Source organism: Gadus morhua, chromosome 2 (genome assembly GCF_902167405.1).
Source record: "Gadus morhua chromosome 2, gadMor3.0, whole genome shotgun sequence".
NCBI lineage: Eukaryota > Metazoa > Chordata > Actinopteri > Gadiformes > Gadidae > Gadus > Gadus morhua.
The window spans coordinates 12,744,302-12,767,887 of record NC_044049.1 but is presented as its reverse complement, the minus strand read 5'-3'; the positions used below and the strand labels follow the sequence as shown (position 1 = coordinate 12,767,887).

At 43.9% G+C, this 23,586-nt stretch overlaps 1 protein-coding gene across 2 annotated transcripts; it reads right to left on the bottom strand.

Moving 5' to 3' along the window:
• Positions 1 to 514: 514 nt before the first annotated feature.
• On the bottom strand, positions 515 to 23,571 carry aclya (ATP citrate lyase a). Of its 2 annotated transcripts, none has more exons than XM_030347016.1 (28): positions 23,417 to 23,571; positions 21,956 to 22,134; positions 20,401 to 20,523; positions 18,445 to 18,507; positions 17,678 to 17,868; positions 15,789 to 15,868; positions 15,191 to 15,321; positions 11,736 to 11,854; positions 10,524 to 10,660; positions 10,384 to 10,445; positions 10,164 to 10,281; positions 9,760 to 9,914; positions 8,927 to 9,020; positions 8,229 to 8,370; positions 7,711 to 7,879; positions 7,234 to 7,338; positions 6,344 to 6,540; positions 5,735 to 5,816; positions 5,233 to 5,343; positions 4,739 to 4,866; positions 4,345 to 4,438; positions 3,882 to 4,036; positions 3,083 to 3,233; positions 2,697 to 2,840; positions 2,296 to 2,409; positions 2,081 to 2,163; positions 1,763 to 1,839; positions 515 to 1,673 (listed from the first exon to the last, which is right to left on the bottom strand). In XM_030347016.1, exons 2-28 carry the CDS (start codon positions 22,112 to 22,114, stop codon positions 1,579 to 1,581), a joined length of 3,279 nt encoding a protein of 1,092 aa, XP_030202876.1. In that variant the 5' UTR covers positions 22,115 to 22,134; positions 23,417 to 23,571; the 3' UTR covers positions 515 to 1,578. The 2 variants fall into 2 exon arrangements, with proteins under 2 accessions (XP_030202876.1, XP_030202884.1); XM_030347024.1 differs by having other exon boundaries at positions 23,422 to 23,555.
• Positions 23,572 to 23,586: the final 15 nt, after the last annotated feature.

The following is a 23,586-nucleotide window of genomic DNA, read 5'->3' as shown; positions in this document are numbered from 1 at the left end:
AATGTATTATACGAAAGACTAGCTATCTCTGTTAATTTTGAAGAAGGTCGAATACTAAACGAACTTCATCTTGGTAAACAGATATCCATCTGACATGCGCAGTATGCGAAAGGCGTTACCTCACCTATGACGACAATACTCGGTTGTCGGCTCAGCGCTTCTCCATCGTCCCGGTTGTTATGGTCTTATGCGTACATCATCGTCGTAAATGCCCAGGGCAAGGCAGCATTGCCCTAGTCCTAGACAGACCCGAAATATCACTTCACTTGTCTAGGCATGTTTTTGTACCGAATTCGACACGGGAGTCCCTTGGTTGGATTAATAATTACATTTTCAATTTATTTGTTTTCTGTCACTAATACAAGAGTCATTTGTCACTCGCCTACATAAATAGGATATCTTTGATAGATTTGTTTGATATACAAATCTTATATTTATTATATTTAGAATTCACATCCTGATCATGTCAATCAGTTAATTAATGAATTATGTTGTGTACATGAATGGACATAACTTTAATGATCTGATTTATTTTCATTATTTATACAGACAATGAATCCAAACAGGCACATAAGGTTACATGAGAGTTATACAAAACCTTTTGTCACACTAAAACACTGGTGGAACGAAATTAGCTATGATTAGCATGGTTCAGAATCAATGACATGTATCACACTACTCATTGAAAAGTTCAAACATCTCTACAAGAAAGAGTGAACTAACAATCATTTTAAGGATAGTAGGACTACAGTATTGTGTCTTGAGATGCAAAATATGGAGAACAATGTCAACTGACCAGATAAAACAAAAGTATTTATGGGATAAAACTACTGCAACCCCCACAGGAATAACAGAGAAAGTGGTCCAATGTTGCATGCAATCTTGTCCCAAAATGATCACAAAACTATGATTATTTTACGGTGTTGATAGATCTCAATGTACATGTACATATATAAATAAACTTCTGATCTACAGTACCATTTTACATATTATTGCACTAAAGGCTTCCAGCTTACGGAAAGCTCATGTTTCTAATAGGACACTGACACAAGAGTGCTGCACTTGGATATAATAGTCAGAGATACAGACATGCTAGTTTATAGAATTACAATGTTGTCGTCAAAGCATATTTTTTTCTTCAACTAATCAGAGACACACTAGGGATGAACACTGCTAAGGAACACCAAATCCTGAAAATACGTCTTGGCAACAGGATTTGTGGTCAGGAGGGTAGGGTACTTGTTTCGGCTCATTTTGACAGGTGCCCACACTATCTTGAAAGCTCACAACGGCTAGCTTTGTCTGAATGGCACATTACAGTTTAATTACGCCTGCAGCACAATAGGTTGTACAAACTAGAACCACACATTTCCCTCTGCGTTTCTTTTTTTGTTGGGTATATACGCCCCATCTAGATGAATACAGCAGGGCCTACTGGAGAGATGCCATAGTGACCCCAGGGAGGCTGGAGAACAATAACAGGGTTATATTATTAAGGGTCAGGGTGATGGCCACTGGAAGCAGAGGGGGAGTCAGGGCCGGCTAGATGGGTCTGCTACATCACAGTACATGTGACCGTTACATGGACATGTGTTCGGGGAGCACGTAGGAGATGTCGTCCCAGGGGTGGCGGTACAGACCCTGCTTCAGCCTCTTCTGGTCCAGGTAGTGTCCTGAAATAATGGGTACAAAAATCATTCTTATTCAAAGGACGTCTCCAAAAGAAAGGCCTTTTTGAATAGAGAACGGAGGGACAACCCACCGATGAATCCCATGCTGCGTCCAAGGACGAAGATCCCATTCAACGCTCCGATCTCGACAAACTCGTCCGCTTCATCTCTGCGAAGTAGGTAAATATATAAGTAGCGTTTCACTCAATGAAGGCTGGATACATCTGCATGCACCATACAAATGGGTTTTTTGCTATTCCTACATTCAAATGTGTATTTTGCTATTTGTAAGTTTGTAATCGTTTTTATTCCTTCAATAAATAAGGATGACTGCACCAATATTCCAAGTACACATGTAACAAAATAAAATATACCTGAATAATAATTTTTAAGTTAAGGAGCTCTCGTACCGTGTAAATCCACCGCAGGTCCTGAGCAGGTCCGTAAAAGCTACGCCGATAAAACCGTCCACATTAAGGATAAGGTTTGGTTTCTGTTTCCAAAAACCACAACAACAAAAGAAGAAAGCAAGGAAAAAACAATGGGACAATGGATGAGTTCAAGTGGTTCAGTATTGGACTGTGGCGGTGAACAGAACAGTTATTGTGTGGTCCCTCTGTCTTACTTTTGAAGTGGTGATCTTCTCTACGTCTAAGGCATAGTCCAGCAGCTGCGTGGCGGGAAAGTGCAGCTTCACAAAGTCCTTCAGGATCTGGACCCTCATGTCTGGGTTGTTGATCTGAGCGTGTGCCGAAAAAGGTAAGGTAGGGAATAACGATTCAGTCTCATGTATCATAATCATATACAGTGACTTTTTGAGAAACATGCCAGTAAGGAGCAGGATTCAGCATCCTGCTGAATCCTTCAGGGAGACTGAACCCTGAACCTTCAGCTGAGAGCCAAACATCACATCATTTTTTATCAGAATCTACTATCTAATGGAAACACGGTTCAACATTATAGAGCACAGTTTTATTTTAATTCAAAATATTTTCCCAAAAGAGGAAAGATGCTACGGCTACTGACCGACTTGACCCGGTGTCCGATGCCCATGATCAGGTTCCCTTCCTTCTTCATCTTGTTGACAAACTCCATGGGCAGCATGCCGCCATCAAACGCCTTGCTGAACTGCTTGGCTGCGGCATCCAGGGCACCTCCAAACCGGTCTCCCTAAATAACAACCATGACAAAGTGTTGACCCGGCCGTCATGTAGCAGAATGTTAATCTCCAAAAGAGATTAACGGTGAATTCATGTCATTAGGAAGCAGGTAAGGGCTATGTGTTTGGACATAGGCTAGCTAGACTGTGGACGCTGGGGATCGAACCAGGGACCTTTTGGCTGAGAGTGTAGGTGTTTGCGTGTGTGCAGGTAAACCCTGCGTGCAGAAGGAGAGCGGCAGGGGGGTCTTACAATGGTGAGGAGGCCAGACGTGAGGCAAGAGATGAGGTCTTTCCCGGCACGGGCGCACACGATGGTGTTGTGGGCGCCGGACACGGCGGGCCCGTGGTCGGCTGTCACCATCAGACACATCTCAATGAACTGGCAGGCGTAGCGTGGTAGCCTATAGGGGTGGACATTAGCAGGATTCATGTGTTGTAGAAGTGAATGTTTGGTTTTTAGTATGGTAAAAAGGTAGACTGGGTAGCCCCGCCCATTCTGCCGGCGATTTGAGTTCGCCCTGCAGAAGGGTCTGGAGAACAGCAATACATTTCTTGTTTCGAAACGTTAATGCGGGAGCCAATCACTGAGCCGGCTTTTCCCCCTGGCGCGCTATTGTCCAACCTTAAGTGTGATAGTTATATCAGCCTGCCAGTTGGCAGACTTTTTCTGAAGGACATTACTGGAATGTCAATATAGTCAAGAATTCGACTTAAAATACTTCAGTGGACGGGACTGGGTTGCTGAGTGTAGGATATGATTACTCCGCAATAAATACCATAATATTCTTCCATCTTTATCTTCAGATTTTGTTCTGTAGATCGGATTTATCCTGCATCTCATATTTTATCATTGTCACTAGAGTTGCTGAATGTTATTGTAGGTCTGTCTTCAATTTGTAATCTATTGTTTGTTTTTTCATCTAGAAGTTTTAAATAATTCTCATTACACACAGTTACTTTTTGCAATAAAAAATGCCTATACAATATTAATCATAAACAAAGCGTCTGTCCTCTCAGAAGGACGTCCAACGGTCTGGAATACTGCTGACCTCCTCTGAAACCACAACAGCCCCAGTGTGCCTCCCAGGCCCAGCTCCGACTTGAACACCTCCGTGATTGGCATGCCGGCGTAGATCAGCTCCTGGCCCCGCTCGTCACAGATGCTGGTCATGAAGGAGGCCGGCTTACGGATGAGACCCAGCTCCTTTTGGCGGCCAGAGGGACACAAGAACAATATTCTTTCTCATCATCATCAGTACATGTTTTTCCGCGAGGACAGCAGGCACGGCGCTCCAACATGTTGAGTGCCCCGTCTCCAGACCAAGCCACGGCAAGATGTTATGACGCAATCATCGCCTTATTGGACTGACCATAGTGAAAGACCAAAATGTTGTGCAGTCTGATCTTTGAATGAATTAATGGAAACTAGTGGATGGTCAATGAGAATCAAACAAACATAACATTTCCTCCGCTGCAAAAAGGAATATGTAAGCGGCACTTGAGTCTACTGACCCGCGCCCAGGAGTAGTCCATCGGTACGGTGGGAGGGGGTACTTCGGCTGCTGGCACAATCACGCCTTCGCCCACGAGATCATCATACACTGACCTGCACAGGGATAAAGATCACAACCAGGTTAGACCATTGCCAGAAATTACACTACACCAACATGGCTTATGAAACCATCGCACCAAGTTATACATATGTGTTTTGGCGATAACCTATTCATATCCGATTGCCTATTCATATTCGATAGCCAGGTGTAATGGGGTCTTTGTGCAGCAGAAAAGACGAGTTCCTTGTCCCAAGTTAATTCCATGTGTGCAAAATAACCGGAAGTACGATAATGGTTCAGGGACTAGAAAACCTTTAGGATCCACTGACTGATGTGATCATTCGTTTACTGACTTGATGAGGTCTCCCAGCTCGTCGAAGCTCTTGGGGACGAATGCTCCGGCCTCCTTCAGTGCCTCGTTCTTGGCCACGGCCGTCTCTGAGGCCTGGTTGGCGCATGCTCCGGCATGGCCAAATTGGACCTGTTGGGAGGGGTAGAATAAATATACATCAGTGAATAGAAATGAGAGAGAGGTTTTTACTGTTAAGCTTGTGTCATTTCAAATACAATTTGAAATGACACTTCAAAAAAAGAGCACTCAAGCAAACAATAAAGACACTTAAATATATAGACCCTCAAAAAAATGACCTCAATATGATCACACAAAAAACGTTCAAACTTGGGAAGAAAAATAAAGATATCTAAAAAGTATATCTTTAAAAAAATAAAGATACTAGGATAAAAGGTACAAGGATAAAAGGATACTATGATGGAACGAATCATGTAGGAAAAATAAGAGGCAAAGAACCTAATGGTTAGGGTCAAACAATCCTCCACACCCCCTTACCTCTGAGGTGAACATGGTGGCACAGGTTCCGATACACCAGCTCACCACCGGCTTGGTGATCCTGCCCTCCTTGATCCCCTGGCAGATCTTGTACTCCTCCATTCCTCCAATCTACAGAACATAAAGAAACCAATGGTGGAATAACAACAGCAAATGTGCTCAGAAGAGCAAACACCAGATCAGCGCCAATTAATCAGCCTCTTGGAAGTGGGCGTGGCTTGTGGAGGAGCCAATTGGCAAAAAAAAGGAAATGGCCGGGGCTGGGGGAGGCCTTCCAACAATCATCACGCACCCTTGAAAAACCTTTCGGGATAATTGTGTAATTGGGTGGCGTTACGCATATCAATGGGAAGTTACGCAGCTTTTTGCGATATATCACGCCCACCAATCAAGGTGTCACAGTCTCACACATTTAAAAGATGGTTCAGCTGGAAGCTTGAGGTGAGTTTGTGATGGCTGTTTCTAGGAATATCTGTCCTGTGTGTTAACCCATGCCCCTCACCTCTCCCAGAACAACGATCATCTTGACCCCTGGGGTGTCCTGATAGCGCAACACGTGGTCCGTGAACACTGAGCCTGGGTACCTGGGGGACAAGAAACAGACCAAGAAACAGACCACATTTTCTAGGGGTCGGATAGTCTACTAGACGAATCGGCGGGTTGACGTTACATCCACGAGTCGACCCCGCCAGGCGACGTCGTCTTTGGCACGTCATTTCACACACTACCAATAAGGCGGTTGCAGGAAAGACATCAGTTGGTGAGTTTTTGCTGAGGCAAACACAGAGTTACACCGAGCACAGAAGCGCCTGACCAAATACAATTAAATAGCTGTCACCACCGCAGTCAACCCAAAGATTTCTGCGTCCAACTCCACCTCACCTTTCCTCAAAAGCAGGAGGGGGGAGGGGATTCATCGGCAACGTCTGCGGTCATGCAACCCCTAATGGGGAGATTGAAACTCAGAAATGTTTGGTTTGGAGAGGCGTCATATCCCTCACCCTCTCTCATTAATAACGCTGACCCCCCCCACACACACACACACACACACACACACACACACACACACACACACACACACACACACACACACACACACACACACACACACCTGTCCCCTCCGATGGCCACGCCCTCAAAGACGCCGTCGGTGGTGCGGGAGATGATGTTGTTGAGCTCGTTGGACATGCCCCCGGAGCGGGACACGTAGGCCACGCTGCCGGGCCGGTACAGCTTGGAGGCCAGGATGTTGTCCAGCATGCCCCCCGTGTTGCCGATCTTGAAGCAGCCCGGCTTGATGCCGCCCACCTGGGGAGCACATGGAACAGGAAAGCCCGCAATGACACCGGGGACACGGGTTGGGGTCCCACTAGGGAGAAGACCTTGCGCAACATGCCGAATAAATACATTATTATCCTGAAATCACTGCACTGGCTCCCTGTCCCACTCAGAATTGAGTACAAGGTCTCCCTCCTCACCCACCAGTGCCTTCACGGACTTGCCCCCCTCTACCTTCAGGAACTCCTCACCCCCCCGACAAACTCACGTACACTCCGTTCAGGATCCACTCACACCCTCCAAACCCGACATACGAAGCTGTGCACCATGGGTGATCGGGCCTTTTCTGCTGCTGCCCCTAGACTATGGAACGCCCTCCCTGATCACCTGAGGGCTCCACAGACTACAGCTCTTTTTAAACAGAACCTCAAAACCCATCTCTTTAAAAGAGCATTTAGCTAAACTTTCTTTGAGGTTCCCCTTTTAATAGTTTTTGATATTTTTTTCCTCTGAAGCACTTTGAGATTCTTGAATATAAAGTGCATTATAAATAAAATGTATTATTATTATTATTATTATTATTATTATTGTACGAGCCGATGAATAGAAAAGGCCCATTTGTATGTGCTCCAACATGGCTGGTGTAATTGAACGCAGCCTATTAATAAACTGAAGTCATTCTTTTGAATCCATTAAGCCTTCAACTGGCCAGCAGGTACAAACCGTGGCTGGACCGATGATGTTGATGCCCTTCTCGTCTGCCCTCTTGATGATCTTCCGGGTGTGGGCTTCTGGGATGCCCTCCGCGATGATGGCTATGGTGTGAATCTAAAAGACAAGATCATACCAAGCATATACAGCTTTAGAGACCAGAACAGCATTCCACGACTTACTTTGTTAACATGATGCATTTCAATAAAAGTTCATAAGTAGCATGGAACAAAAAAACTGTGTTTTAATCATTTAGGAACTGGATCATGCAGAAGTGGGAAAACGTGTTTGCCAGATGTATATAACTGAGAGAGTTAAAACAGGTAATATAATGGTAAAATATAATCTTTAAGTTGTTAAGCCTGCCTTTGAGAATATTTTACAATCAGTTGTCTAAATTAGCCAACATGTTTTCATCTCATGGCCATGAATTGAATCACTACCCTCAGGGCGGTCCTCTGACCGGGTACCCATGTTGGGGGTCTTTACCTGGGGGTACTGCATGGTCTCCATAGTGCTATCGAAAGCCGACCTCAGCGAGGCGAAGCTGATAAGCACGTCCACCTCGGGATGCTTCTTCATGGCGTCGGCCATGTTCTTGTAGACCGGGACCAGGATCTCCTTGTGGCCCCAGTAGAACTTCTGCTTGTGGTCCCCACTGGCAGACAACAGGCAGGACATGAAAAGTTGGATTTATTTGTATTGCAGATTGCATAAAAGAGAAAGGAAAGCTCTTTCTTTGAAACATTTTGTTTTTCTTCTTCTTCCTTTGTAATACATTGAGAACGTATTAAAAAGGAGAAATATAGATTATAGATATCTAAAAATTAATTAAAAATAGTAACCAAAAGACAGCATAAATAAGATACAATACATAAATACAATAGAGGAACAAATGGCACAGATACAAAAAAAAAAATACACAGCCAGACAAAAATCATTTTTCGAGATTAATACAAATGCAAGTTTGAATAGATCCGAGTCATCCCAGCTGAAGGCCGACTCACGTGAAGGGGTAGACCATGGCAGCGACCGACGGCTCGTCCCTGGAGCAGACGTAGTCAAAGTCAAGCATGCCCTGCACAGCCCGCGTCTGCATGCCCCAAACCAGGGACTTTGTGTGCTTGGCAAAGAGGTTGGTTGCTTTGGCTATGGACAGAAATGGGAGAGAGAAAAGACCATTTAAGCTTTTTACCGCCACATTTTTCTCAAAAGTCAAGAGATTTACTAGGGTAAGGGTTAGACCGCCATGTTGGTCTTTAATACCAATCCTGATACTGAACCCCTCATTCAAAGATTTTGTTTGTTAAGATATGAGCATGAAGAAAAAAATACTATACAGGGATTAAATGTTTTGTAAGAAAACTGGTTTAGAACAAAGGGCACTTCATTTCATATCACTCATCTGAAGGGTTCGTATAGTCTGGTCCAAATGTATTGCCACGTCCAAGTCCCACATTTGTTTTCAAAAGATTGCTTGCTTTTCACTAATAAACTTCTAAACATGCGTTTTTGAATTATAGTTACTGTGGAGATTAGATTTAGGCTGCAACATCTCAGACGTCCAAAGGGTGGAGCTTTAAAACTATAACAGATGTTTCTGTTTTATTTTAATGCATTCTTGCGCAATGTATCAGAAAAGAAGAGCGGTGTAAGGGGATACGGTTTGACTGAGTGAGTGTCGCAGTGCATTTAAACTTCTTACCAGCGGGTGTGCCCGTCTTGGGCTTCTTAGCAGGTGAGCTAGTAGCACTGACTTTGTTGTCAGAGAAGGAGGCGGTTCTGCTGGACGCAGGAGTCTGGACATGAGAGGCCCCACATCAACATCCAACAGACTGCATTACACACACTTTCTGTAGAACACCAGGCTTTTTGCATTACTACATAACGAAAATGGTAAACGTTTTATGTTACACTCCTCAGTTTCTCCTCAAGTATTTCGCTTTGCGACATACAGACAGTCAAGCATCATGAAATGTCAAGGTACAGTCTCTGAAGTTAGTATGCTTCCTCTGCAGCCGTGTGAATCAATCGATACAGCTTGTTTATATTCTGGTTTCAGGTCGCTACCAGATTATGTCGCAATGCATTCCTGAGGATGCACTAATGCCCCAATCAAACCACCCCATGTTGTACAGATATGCAAATAAAAAAAAGAAAGAAAGTAAAATAAAAGGCTAGGACAGAGGCAGGCATGTACATGCACTTGGAGAATGAGCTCTGTAAGCCACCTCACTGCACATTTTTAATGGAAGCCTCGGGGCAGCAGCAGTGGTTCATTGTGTCCCGACTAACAGGGACAAGTGAAGTACACAAAGCCGCCTGGAAGTCTCTGCACAAAAGAGCCTTTTGCAAACTGCAAACTGACCAGCCTACAGTGTGGCCCAGGGCCACGGACAGCCATACAGGACATTACGCTCACTGTTGCTGACCAATAGTGGTTTTCTTATTAGGATTTGAAATAATGGTGGGATGATTCCTAAGTTTGATGGGTTATTGATATAAAAAAATTAAAAATTTTCAAAATCGGTGTCATACCGATGAGCCACCACTAGAATTGAGAAGGAAGTTGGCAGTGTGGGCGGCGACCGGGGGCTGGGTGGGGATGGGTCGATGTCCAAGCGCCATACCAACGATGGCAGTCATGTGGGTTTCGGTGCCGAAGACGTGTATGGGGATGCCAGTTGTCTTCCCTGAAGAACAACAAAGGTTTAAGAAACAATTCAATTAAATATCAGAAAATCGATCAAAGAAGTTATCCAAGAAGTTAAAAAGTTGCTTCCGCATTACCACACACACACACACACACACACACACACACACACACACACACACACACACACACACACACACACACACACACACACACACACACACACACACACACACACACACACACACACACACACACACGCACGCTAGGTTTGATTTGAGGCACACACCCACTTCCCCCATCACCCGCAGTCCTTCCTGATAGTTTGGTCCACCGCGACGAACAAAAATGGTGACCTCATGCTCCTTGAGAGGCACCTGGTAGTCTCTGATGGCCCGGACTATTCCCTGTTCACGACGCAGAGGTACATGTTATTTGGAAAAACTAAACAAACAAGTGAAATGTTATTTTTGACAGTGAAATGTGGGGGAGCAATTGACTCAGTCTACCTTAAATGTAGCGGCAACATTTGTGAAGTTTGCAATGCTTCCACCAATGATCAAAACCTTTCCTGCAAAACAAAATGGCCGGGGGTAAATAATCAAATGTACTTATTCAGCATCTCAAGATGCAAAGGGGAACAGCCTACCCTCGTTGTGTTTCTCTCGGGTCATGAGGGACAGGATGGTCTTGGCGTAGTCGTAGGTTTGCTGCTCACTCGGCGCTCCGGAATACTCCCCGTAATTGGCCAGTTCGTTGACCCCGCCCAGGTCGCAGATCGTGTCGCTATGGGAGGAGTGTTTTCAGTTAGTAACTGAAATATATATATCAAAGTTGGGATTTGTTGAAAACGTTGATCTATAGGGATAATTACACACTTGTGTACAGTTACTGCGGAAATGAACCCGATTCTAATTAGCAGTGCCCAAACCAGACAGGTGTGTGTAGTAAACCCATCAACAATTTAACAAGCCTACATTTTGAGTCAGTGATTCAGTGTAAACAAAAAAACTCATTTTCCATACACAGTGGGCATAATTAGTCACAGTCTGTGAGTATGAAAGTCGCACTTTCCCGCCCCCCCCGACAGACGGAGTCTTGGGCATATTCCTGCAGAATCCTTTGGCGGAACGTCATCATTAGAGAGAAAGAGAGGGGATCTCATTTAGAGCCAACAGCTGAGCAGGCGGTCTAGTGCAGGGCTGCTTGAATAACATCCATTTCTCTGTGTGTGCCATCAAAGGTTTGCTTTATGAGTGCTAAAACCGGATGCGTTTTATCTCCGTCGACGTCAGCCTCTGAAGTATAAAATAACCAAGCAACTTAAAACATTGTGTTATGTTATAAAGAACCTTATTTAAATAAGGTGTAATTAAATATTATACAAAAGTGTGAAATAACTGAAGCTTCATTCACCCTCTGTTTATAGATCTAGACAGACTTGCGGAACAGACAGCAGGGCAACACAATAAGCGTAAATGGTCCACCTCTGAAAGAGTGTGTCTCTTATCCCCCCCTGGACATGCATGAACCAGATCAGACCATTAGTCTAAAGCCTCTTTATGGTTCCATGCTCACGCAACGGCAAAGGGGTTACGGACCCCTTACGTCCTTGCGGACCCTCCTTGCGTCCACCGCAGGGGCCGGACGTGCGCCTCCCAAAAATCGTAACCTTCCGTCGAGGCGACGCTGCAGCAAGGGCTGTGATTGGTCCGCTTATTTAAACCCGTCGCAGAACCATAAACGTTCACGACTGCGTCGAAGGGTCTGCGTGGTCATTGCGTTGCGGGAACATGGGACCATGAAGAGCCCTTAACAACCCAGTGCAACGGTGGTCCCCCTGGTCGTCCCCTTGGGTTACCTGTAAACCACAGAAGAGCCTCCGCCCGCCACCATGGTCCAGATCCGCCCCCGTGGGTTCAGCAGGGTCAGCTTCAGGCTAGCGCCGCTCTTGGCGTCCAAGTCTGCGATGTACGCCTCCTGCGAGAGCCGAAGGAAAGGGGTCAGGGGGTCAAGGTGAGCTCCGGTCCCAGCCTCTTCTGTTGATCTGCGCTGCGTCACCGTGACTAGCTCTATGTGTCAAAGGTTCAGGACAAGTGGAGCAAGCCAGCGTCTCAAGGAATTCAAGACACGATTCTCATTCGCTGTCACTATCGTCAGTCACAGAGCTGTAAATTGTTATATTTACATCCATGGGATTAATCAGTCTATACATTTTTTTTTTGTTGATAGATCGCCGAGAGATTGTTACAAATCACCTTTAAAAATTCAGGTTTGATTCATTACACAAGCACTGTTCCCTTTGTACGGCCCTTGATTTGTGACAGTAGCATGTCAATCAAGGCCTCTTTCTGACTAGTTGGCATACTTGACAGTCAATCAACGCCGTGTCCCACACTTTCAGTATTGAAAGGCTGGCCTTGTGAGACTAGCTAAGGTTAGTAGGGTGAACCAGTGACAACGAAGTGTTTCACCTCCTTGATCTCAACTCTGTCTAGGGAGTGAAACAATAGGTTTAGCAGTATGTTAGCCTAGTCTTGTTGAAGGCTGCGGTCATGTGCAATGAGTGTTACTGATAAGCAAACAACATCAAGAAAACTCCAAGCGCACATTTCACAAGAGAATTAAGGGCTTTCTTAAAATAGTACAGATCTGAAAATCTGCACTCTTAATGGTATCCACCTAATGATAGCCGTATGGTAGATATACAATAACAAAATGTTCATATAGGCAAAATGGGTTGAGACTGTGGGCGTTTGGCATTTCTATGAAATTGTGGGGAAATAAACATTTTTAGAGCAAAAGACCAGGGTTTTATAGATGCATCCGATTCTAGAGAATAATATTATGAAAGAATTTTGATTCCAGGTCAATCTGGTGAGGAGAAATAAGCCTAATTCATGATTATTTACAATAGCGCCACCTTTGGGTGCAGTAACACAAATTTGGGTTTATGGTTAGAGGGGGTTATTGGTGACCATACCCGAACATTTCAAGGGTTTTCGACCTACGATATAGGCTGCAGTATGACTTTTACAGAATTTGAGGAAGAAAAAAATAAAATCGTTACAGAAACAATAGGGGACAAAGCAGCTTTGCTGCTCGGACCCCTAACTATACAGGTAAATATTATATTGCCGGTGTTGATAAAAAAGCTTGTCTTGTCTTCCAACAACAAGATTTCTCCGAACATATATGAGGCGAAAGAAAGAGAAACACCCCGTCCACCCAGATTTGAGGGACTAAGATTGCAGTACACTGTCTCTGATGCATAGCAGTGCCTGTGAGAGTTAGTGGCAGGTAGTCACAGCTGGGGGGGAGACAGCCAATCAAAGGCACCTGCTGTCACTGAACCCCACCAGCCCACCACTTCCCTTCCAGGCTACAGCCGCTCAATAAGAGAAACCCTTCTGCTACTCAAGAGCGGCCGGGCAACCCGGTGAAGAAAGACTAGAACATTGAAATATGTACATTTTAGGACAGAAACACTTTTAGGATAGATTAAATCTCTTTGAAGCCAAATATACAGCAGGCTCTTGGTTTCAATCTTTCTAAAATTGTCCTCTTTTATTTATTTATTTTCAATTGCATTCATACAAACGAGTTATCATTTATAAATCCCTGATAATTTATTGCCTATATATTTATTGGTTTGTATCTACTCAACTCATCCCTGCCTCTATTGATTTCATGTTTAAATGTGTATGCGATTCCTTCTATTGTGCGTGTTCGAGCACAAGGTGGTTTAAAGAGCCCATATCAGGCTTTTTTTAGGGTTAATAATAGCATTTGTATTATAAAAATTAAGATTATGATTCTCACACAGCTCATTTCTTACAAAAACGGTCGGATTTATATCACGTCTCATTAAGCCCCCCCTCCTGAGTAGGCCACTCTGCCGCGATTGGTCGAACGCTTTGTGCGTGCATCGGCAAATTTGCATCAGAGAAGTTTTCAACATTGTGGGTAGCCAGGATGCGCGACGTCTGCCCCGCCCACTGCACACTACTACGAAAATAAAGTTTGAGCGCAAACGAGCTGTTTAACACAGTTATTGAGGGGCGTTCTCGTTGGGCACGAATACTCCCCCGTGGAATTAGATTTTTCTAGCTTAGCAGACGTAAAACATGCACACATAGGTCAGATAACAGTCTAAACCAAAGGGAAATGTTGAAAAAGCATGATATCACCCCTTTAAACAAATAAAGTGTATCATTGTTGTTATTATTATTATTATTATTATTATTATTATTATTATTAGACACAAATCTCTACAGTGATCATGGGCTGTGTTCTCTTCTTGAGGCTCTTGTTTGGAAGGCCTCTGTGTTCTTGTGTGGTTGCGTATGAAGCCTGTGATAAGCATGGATGCCAGCTCCAGGGCTGGGGGGGGGCTGAGCTGGCTCTGCACCCCCAGCAGCTGATCACCAGGTAGAGCAAATAGGTCATTAGTTCAGATTTTATGAACAGATGACTGGCAGTATAGTAGTATATTTATGAATTAGTAATCAATTCAACAGTAATTATTTTTTCTTTTAACTCAATATTAGATTGGAATGTACATTTGTTTCTGGAGAACAATTCCCGAAAAGTCATTATTGAAAATTCAGCATTTTAGAATTCATGGCGAAATTTAAATAGGAGAATAGGCGTCCCAGAATCCCAAGGCAGCGTGGCACTAGGTAAGGTTCCAACGCTCTGCCCATAAGGAATGCACCACATCAACATCAACGCTGGGCTCTTCTTTAGCTTGTCATGCACACAAGGCCTGAGAAGCGAAGCCTTTTTGATTTATCAAAGTGGATGAGTGCAGCTCTATGAAAAAAACCCACATCATTTGCAATTATAAATCAGGAACAGACCGTAGTCTCTAGACGACCTTTACCGCTGAGGGCCTTTCTTTTGTTGCCATAGAAACCAAGGAACACTCGCCGAAGCTGACTCAGACTGATTAACCACTGTGGAGAGGAGACTCTTCACTTCCTCATTGACGGCCTCTCTGGAACATCGGAAATAACAGAGCAGTCCTCAATTTAAATACAGAGTTGCACTCCTGTTAAATTTTCCCATCTTCTGTGCGAACAGGATGCAGGTAGACGGTCGAATAGTCACATAAGAACGGGGTAATATTGGATTCTTTGATAAAATTGGTAAAAATGTAATAGTACAGACATATAATGTGCTTTGTCAAGTTTAGCTATTGTATTATGCATCTGCTTGGAAAGTATTGGTTAACTGCAATGTTCATTGATTTAATTACAGACTGGATATATAGGGACATTTCTGGCCAAAGACAGTCAGACAGCAAGACGTTACCTCTGGGTAGGCTTCCCGGCCGAAGGGTGGGGGGAACACCACATCTCCCCACTTAGCTTTGCAGAGGTAATCGGCCGTGGCGTCAATCTTCGCCGCCATGTCAAGAACGTACACGCCGTCTTTGGTAGCCACTGGAGGGGGGGGGGGGGGAGGTAAATGAAGTATTTTCATTTTTTAAATAGAAAGAAAGGATAAAATAACTTCAAATACATACAGATTGGCCAAACATGAAAGAAGGTCTCTGCTCTAAGTCCCACGTCTCCCTAGCAACAGCTGCTAAGACCAGATGACTTCATTATAAAAGAACATCAAACAGCGGTAGACCGGACATGAATTATTTAATATTTTCCTGGTCCCTTCGGTGTAAAAAAAATAAATACAAATGGAATTTCTGACTCATCTTTCCCTCAAGGATCAACATGTTCTTTAATGGATTATGCAATTTATTTAAAATTTCCTCTTTCATGTTCAGATTTTTGTTTCATAATCTCATGCCATATTTATGAAGATAAATCAACCAATGTTTTCCTTTTATGATGCAGACCTGTAAAGATGTGGTAAACTCACAACGAAAAAAGTACAGAGTAAAGACACATACCTAGTGGGTTTATCTCCAAATAGGTGAAGAAGAGCTCTTCGTACAAGTTGAAGAGACCCACGATAAAGCTGGCCAGGACACTGCAGGGACATAGAGTTCATGGATCAGAGCTCTTGTATTTTGGGATTTAGATGGTATATTACCTAAAACACAGGTGACGGATATTTGTCCTACGATATTCAAGAATATAACCAACATGGAGAACCTGTGAACTGATCAGTCAAGTGCATCGTTAGACATACAAGTTATTTTGTTTAGTCCTTGTACAGAAACCTTGAGAGAAATTGGTGCCTCTAGCTTTGATCCAAAACACTTTAAAGATGCAAACTGGTATTATAAAAAAATAAGTTTAATAAATATATAAAAAAATGTAATTCACCAAGTCAGATTATACAAACAATTGGTATCACAACTTTACAGACAATTAAAAATGTCAGTGTTTGAAGGATCTTCCTTATTGGAAGGTCCTTGACACTGCCTATAGTATTGGTTAGTGGGGGTGGGCACGGAGAGGGATAGAACTGCAGATGCTACGAGCATCCCAGCTAGAGCTTCATATACAAGTCCTCTTCACTTCCAGACTGCTTCTGTAGCTGTCCGATCACATGTCATTTTCCCTCCCAGACTATTTCTGTAGTCGTCCAATCACACGTCCTCCTCCCCTCCAGACTTCTTTGAGTCTGGTCAATGCAATTGCTTTTGACTATCAAAATGTCAGCCAATATAGGGCTCATATTTTCCCTTCTCTGTCAGTTATTTATCTAATCGAATACTTTAATGTTCTTAGCAGCAGCAGCAGCAGCAGCAGCAACCAAAACAACAGGCGGCATCGAAGAAGGAAGAAGGAAAAATAATGCAATTTGCTCCCTCCCCCACAAGCTGTCAAAACATCGCAACAAGGGAGGGCGGGGGAGATATGGAGAGGGGGTGGGGAGATCTGGTTTGGTTCAGCAATTTATTGCCCTCCTGTCCGTCATCTGGATACCGGCAGCTCAGAGCCTCTGTGACCCATGTCTGGCCCCTCTTGTCAGCAGGACTGATACCCCCCCTCTGGGAGACACTGGTAGCTCTCGCCCTCCACATCCTCCCTCACCTAGTGATGACTCAGCATCCCAAGGCGCCATTTAGCAATGAAGGGATGCGGGTTTATGGTGTACAGCGAGGTGTTCCAAGGGTGAGGCATTGTGAATGGGGTCTATCCCTCTCAATGTCAGCCAAGGCGGGGACTCCAGCCAGCACCTGCTGCCCCGAGAGGAGAGGATGGGCCGTGGGCGGGACTGCTTCTGTCCCTCAGAGCAGACGGGACGTGTTCTGAATGTTAGCATGCTTGGTAATGGACTGCGGGGTGGGGAGAGGGGAGGCCGGGGGGGGGGGGGGGGGGGGGGGGGTGCTGTCAAGGAAAAGCAACTGAGAGCGGGCAAAGGGGGAAGGGGGGGGGGGTTCATTACACTGATGGAACAACTACGTCAATGCCTTTCACCACTGGCCCCAGATGCGAAACCTTTTACTGCACTGCCATATTTCATCCCAGTCGCTGGCCCACTGCCTGTGCGTCAGACTAGATACACGCTCCTGCGCCCCATTCTACTGGACACTTTGTGCGTCAGAGTGATGTGGAGTTTTTCAAAAAATATAGAAGATAATGTTGCCGAATGACATCAGGTTCTTTCTCACTGCAGGGATGACCAAACCTCATTCAAGCACAGCTGGTGCTTTTTGTATGGTTATAATATACATACATACATACATACATGCATAGTTGCATACATACATAACTAGATTATAAATTGTAAGTAGAATTCACTTCTGTTTCAGATGGATTAAATTCACAATGCACCAAAGGGCCTCGGGTGAAGCACTGGAGCCCGTTGCGGGATCAGGTAACTCACGATTTCTTGTCCTTGGGGACATGGGTGAGCAGCTGTTTCTGGACGGCCTCCTCTGTGATCTTCTCGTCCACACCCACCAGCAGCTTCTGCGCCTTAGCGTCCACGTCTCCCACATCCACACCGCCCTCGTGGTGGAACAGCACATAGTCGCCCTCCCGCGAGGCGTAGATGCACACGTAAAACTCCTCTTCCTGAACGATAAGGGAAGGTTAAAATTCCACCACGCTTAGTAGTGGTCCAGCATTGCTTAAAAAAAATAGTAAAAAAACCGTATCTTAAAACATTGAATAACCATAACATATAACCTTATAACCATAACCATAAGATACAACACACCTACAGAATATCTTTCCTTGAAGATGTCCAAAAGTAAATTAATACCAAGTCAGCTAATAAGCTCAGTTTTGGAAAAAGTCAGGATTGTAGGAGTGTGGTCTGAATTTCCAGCCCCTCTCGATTTGTATTTCCTCGAAGTCTGACACTCTGTGAATAGGCATTGTGGCCGTAATGTGAATGGCCTGGCTTGGCCACATGAGTGTGCTGTAATTGGACACACGCTTAGCTACGTAACCATGAGGGAAAATAGAATCCAGCCATTAAACGGCTTGAAAAAATAGAAGGAAATTGATAAACTGAATGGAAGTAAGATTGATAGATTATGTGGATCATAATTTTCTGATGCTTAATGCACACATTGATAACCCTCAATAACATTATAATGTTGTCAAGCACGTTAATATGTAATAAAATGTAATGAGTTGCTTCACCTGCTTATGGGCGACAAATGGCTCGATGAGGAAATTCTTCAGAATCCCCTTGGCTTTTCCCACCTACGAAACACAGTTGAATCAAAATAATTTCACAACCAATTATCCAAGCTCAAAAGCTGAAACTCAAAAAATATCGAAACATACATTTATAAAGTACTACATGAAGACCAGAAGTTGTGGATCTGTAACTGGAAATTCTTGCTACCTTAAAATGACAAGCAACAGGCTGAAAATAAACTCCATTGTTTATCCCCAGAGAGAGACAGGACTTGAAGAATTCGAGACAGGATTCAAGGAAGGTTGTGGGGAGGGGGGGGCTTGTTATGCTACTGGAGGCAGGAATATAACAGTGACATTGTCAGAGCGTTTGGACTGGCTGTCATCAAATCTCCGGTAAAGGCCACTGGGAACACAGTTACCAAGGGCTGGCAAAGTGCAGCCAGCCGTTGAACGGAAAAACGCAACTGCAGAGAGAGAATGACTTAAATGAAGGGACAGAAAAATAATAGCATCTCGGAGCCTCAGGATAAACCCCTAGATGAAAAGCCATTTCCAACCCTTTAACTCTTCAGGGAAAAGAAAATAGGAAAAAAATGGTCCGCAATCCTTCAAAAGAAATACAAATGTGCAACCGAAATATAAATGCTATGTATACAACTGAATTCCTGTTGGCTATATTAAAATAACTGTTGGTGCCAAGGCAAATATAACACAATTTGCTTTGTTCAAAAACTTTTCAGACAATACTTAAATAAGTGTTGTGTTTTTGTTGCCAAAATATGGTTTCCAGTTTGTACTTACGGTCGAGTTTTGATGAATTCTAATGATACAATTTCAGACTTGTATTGCCAAAATAATTGTTAATAAATGTGAGCATGAATTTCTTACAATTTCGAAATCTGGGTTTAATTTGACCGTGTGCTGAACCAATAGGACCACTGTAACAAACTGAATAAATCCAGTACAACACACACACACACACACACACACACACACACACACACACACACACACACACACACACACACACACACACACACACACACACACACACACACACACACACACACACACACACACACACACACACACACACACACACGTCTATGAGCAGACATTGGCGAAAATGTCTCTTTTATATCTTTACTTTATTCACAATTATTTGATGGGTATCCTCTAAACCGTCCACATAGAACTTTAAAGCAAGCCAAACAACTTTATAATTAGACCACAATTTAGGCAATTTTTCATTGTCGACATGTTAATAAGAAAAAATAAGAGAATTCATATTCTCCAAGTATGTTCTAATAATTAAATGTGCCCATCACAAGTTGCAAGACCAAAGCCATAGTACCAAAATGTTAATATTCCAGGAGTAGTTGTCATAGGGGTGTTTGTGAATGTACATAAATAAGATAATCAAATATTATTGAAATAGGGAGTGAACCCCAGAACTCTGTATGTCTGTCTGTCTCTCTCTGTCTGTCTGTCTCTCTGTCTCTGTCTGTCTCTCTCTCTCTCTCTGTCTGTCTCTCTCTCTCTCTCTCTGTCTGTCTCTCTGTGTCTGTCTCTCTCTCTGTCTGTCTGTCTCTCTCTGTCTGTCTCTCTCTCTGTCTCTCTCTGTCTCTCTCTGTCTCTCTCTCTGTCTGTCTGTGTTCTCCGCACCGCAGAGATGGTGACAGAAAGGTATGTTTCGAGAGACAGGCCAGTGTAAAGTGCAATCAATGGTCGCCCATGATACACCCCCTGGTGCGCAGACAGTCCACACACCGTGACACACGCCACAGCATACACGGACACCGTTGTTCCGTGGCGCTTTCGCACTCTTTGAGGGGCCGTCAATGTGTCAAATCGCTCTATGTACCGGTCCGTCATTACGCACTTTTCAGTTCAAGCACTGATTATTAATGAGGTGAGAGGGGGCTGGGCTGGGGGGGTTGCTGAATTACATACGGTGGTCTCCATCATGAGCCGAGGCTTCAGCCACGCCTTCACGCCCTGCAGGTCCAGGTTGACGCCAACCAGGCCCAGCTTTCCCCGCCTCTTGATCAGCTGGTCGGGCTTCACCACCAGCCGCTGGAAGAGGAGGAACAGAAACAACATCCCAGTTCAAATGCAGAAGATCTTCATCATTCTTTATGGGTCATTTATAGTGCAGCAAGCACACATAACACCCGAGTAGTCTTATAAACAATAGATTCCACTGTACAAGTAAATCAGAGCTCAAATACAAATTTGTTTTAGTGTGTAAAACAATTACAATTGCAGAAACGTTTGTTTGCAAATGTGAGAGGATGAAATCATGCTCATTCATTTGTTAAAAGGGCTATTACAGTTGGTATCCAAGAGTACCTGGCTCTTTGTAAATTGAACCTTTTGCTGTCTATCGCAGACCAAACCGAATTAAAGTCGTTGCAGAGGGTGAGATGTGCCTCGTGACATTTTTTTCCCTTTGGATGAAGGCGTCTGCTAAATGCCCACATTTAAATGGTTGGGTGCCCTACAGCCTTCCATTTTATACACCCTCAAAAAACTAGGTCTTGTTAACATAAAATGACGATTTGACATGCATTATTTATAACTTCTGAAACATTTTGAAATAAGTTAATGAGCTTTTCATTTATAATTGCCTTCAAGAATCATATCGTACACTGGAGTGGATGACAACATTTTAGAAAACGACAGCCGACAGGGTGAACAATGAATAAGGAACGAAGATCCCCCCTCACATCCAGTCATAGCCCAGCAAGCCTGTGACCTCTCTTCAGTGACCTGGGAGATTGAGAGTGACTAATGAGATTGGAGCCATTACGATATGGAAGGGGGGGGGGGGGGGGGGGGGGGGAGGCCATTTCCTAATCAATTGTGCTACTGCCATCATCTCTCCTCCCCTATCTGCGTTCCCCCACCCCCTGTCCTGCCACAGCCCATTTATACAGCTCAGAGATAAAATGCAGTGCAGTGGAGAGAGAGGGGAAAGGATGAAGACTAAACCCTCAGAGATGAGTCACTGTCATTTAATTAGCCAGCCATTACTTGTATCTAGTCCCATCTGGAGATTCCACTGATTATAAAGACCCAAGCAAGAAGTGATACTTAGAAATAAGGAAAAGGCTATTATTTTCCATTACCGCTGGTTCAATAAGGCAAGTGCATATTCCCATGTAGGCGCTCCCAGTCCATCGACTACTCGGTCGGTTTCATTTACGCCAAGAAGCTGCCAGGATGGCCTCTTGTTGCTCGTTAGCAGAATTGTTACCTCAGACACAATTAACTTACCAAGTAATTACAAACTACAGACGTTAATAATGGTGCATTGAGAAAATAAATCAAGCAAAGCTCACTACTCAATATTCCACAAGATACTCGGCTTCTGTGCTCATCTATTCTCCACAGCCACAAACTGACCCTTATTGACTATTTATTGTCATGTCAAAAAGGGTTAAAAAAAAATAAACTAAATGGCTTCCTAACGGGGGTAGTGGACCAGATGTTGATGGAACCTCACCTCTGTGAGTAACCATGGGTGCTCCTTGGCCAGTCGGTCGAAGTCTGTCTCTGCCGTCACGTTCGCGTAGCGGAACCGGTTTTGGACGGCCGCAGAGGTGCAGATGTACTTGTACAGGAAGTCCTTCCCCGTCTGCTCTGAGATAGCTTTGGCCGACATGACTGTCCGATTTTAATGACCTGAAATCAGACAGTTGGCGACAGAAAAGAAAAAACATTTATTCAAAGAAAGACATTGGAAGCTAATTGAAACGGTCAAACCAAAATCCGTAAATTAAATACAGAGTTTGTTTCACTTAGCAATAGAAAGGCACTCTAGCTCTGTCATTAACCAGTCAACAGTCCCTTCAAAGCACTACAAGAGCCACCAGATATCAAGTCATAAAATGATAAAACAATCTGACCAAGGGCCGCAGAGCTATCATTCGTGTCAAGGTTGCATTGGGTAACTCATGCACACAAACATGCTTGTGATCAAAGAGAGAAACGTCCAGGGTTGATATTGCATCAGGCTCCTTTCTACCACCTTCCTAACCAGTTAACGACGTGGTTAACTGAACATTCAGATCGACTAGGTTTTAAGCTGTGCATTCTGTGCTTTTCCTGGATCATTATGATTATAAACATTCAAAATACAAAATGAATGGACTAACTAGTGCACTCCTAACCCATCTCCCATTAAGCATTTGTCCACTTACTTTGGACGAATGGCAAAGTTAATCAATAGTGTTTTAACCTCAATAATAGCACCTTAGGGTGAAATAAAAGACCCTTATTTAAACTTGCAGGATTTGAGAATTAAAAGACAACAGCTCGACTGACTGGATTTTGTTGTTGCCTGTGTGGGTCATTATTCAAAAGCCAAAAAGCAACGATGCAGCGTCAACGGGAGACCTCGGACAAGCTGTACAGTGCCTCTTTATAGTGATTAATGGATGTGTCGTGGAGCTTTCTCAGTATTGATCGAGAACGTCCCTATGTCTCCAAACTGCTGGACTCATGCCAGCTTAACATGAATTACAAGCGAGACAGAGACAGAGAGAAAGAGAGAAAGAGATCCAGACAACTCAACGGAAAAAGTCCCGATCATCCTATCCGCCGGGACTGTTAAATGACACACTGCCCTAGGAAAACACAACCATTCTGAATTGCATAGGTCTACAATTAGAGCATATATCTGGAAACATTGATCATTTAACAAAGCTGCACATTGGTAAGAACGAGAAATTTGAATCTTTATGAAGTAGTTTAAAAAAAATAATGAAGGACGCTACAACAAATAGGTTTACTATCATTATGGCGCTCAAGTCAAATGGAATTTAAGTCAAACTGGATGGCAGCAAAAGCTGACAGACCCGTATGACTTGATTCAGAACCTGCTCAGACTTCACACCGTGAGTTGAGACCGACTATTCAATGAAGCTGTTTAAAAAGAAAAAATAAATCAGAATAATTCCTTTACCTTACTCTTGAAGAACGACAGTGCCGCTTTCCGTGAAGCCCCGGGTCTTGGAGATGTGGTAGTCTATCGTGAACTGCACGGATTCCTGGGTTTAGCAGGTGCGCATCTGCAGAGCGAAGCGTGGGACATGTCATTTGTTTCTCATCGACCGATAGACGCACGTTTTTCCT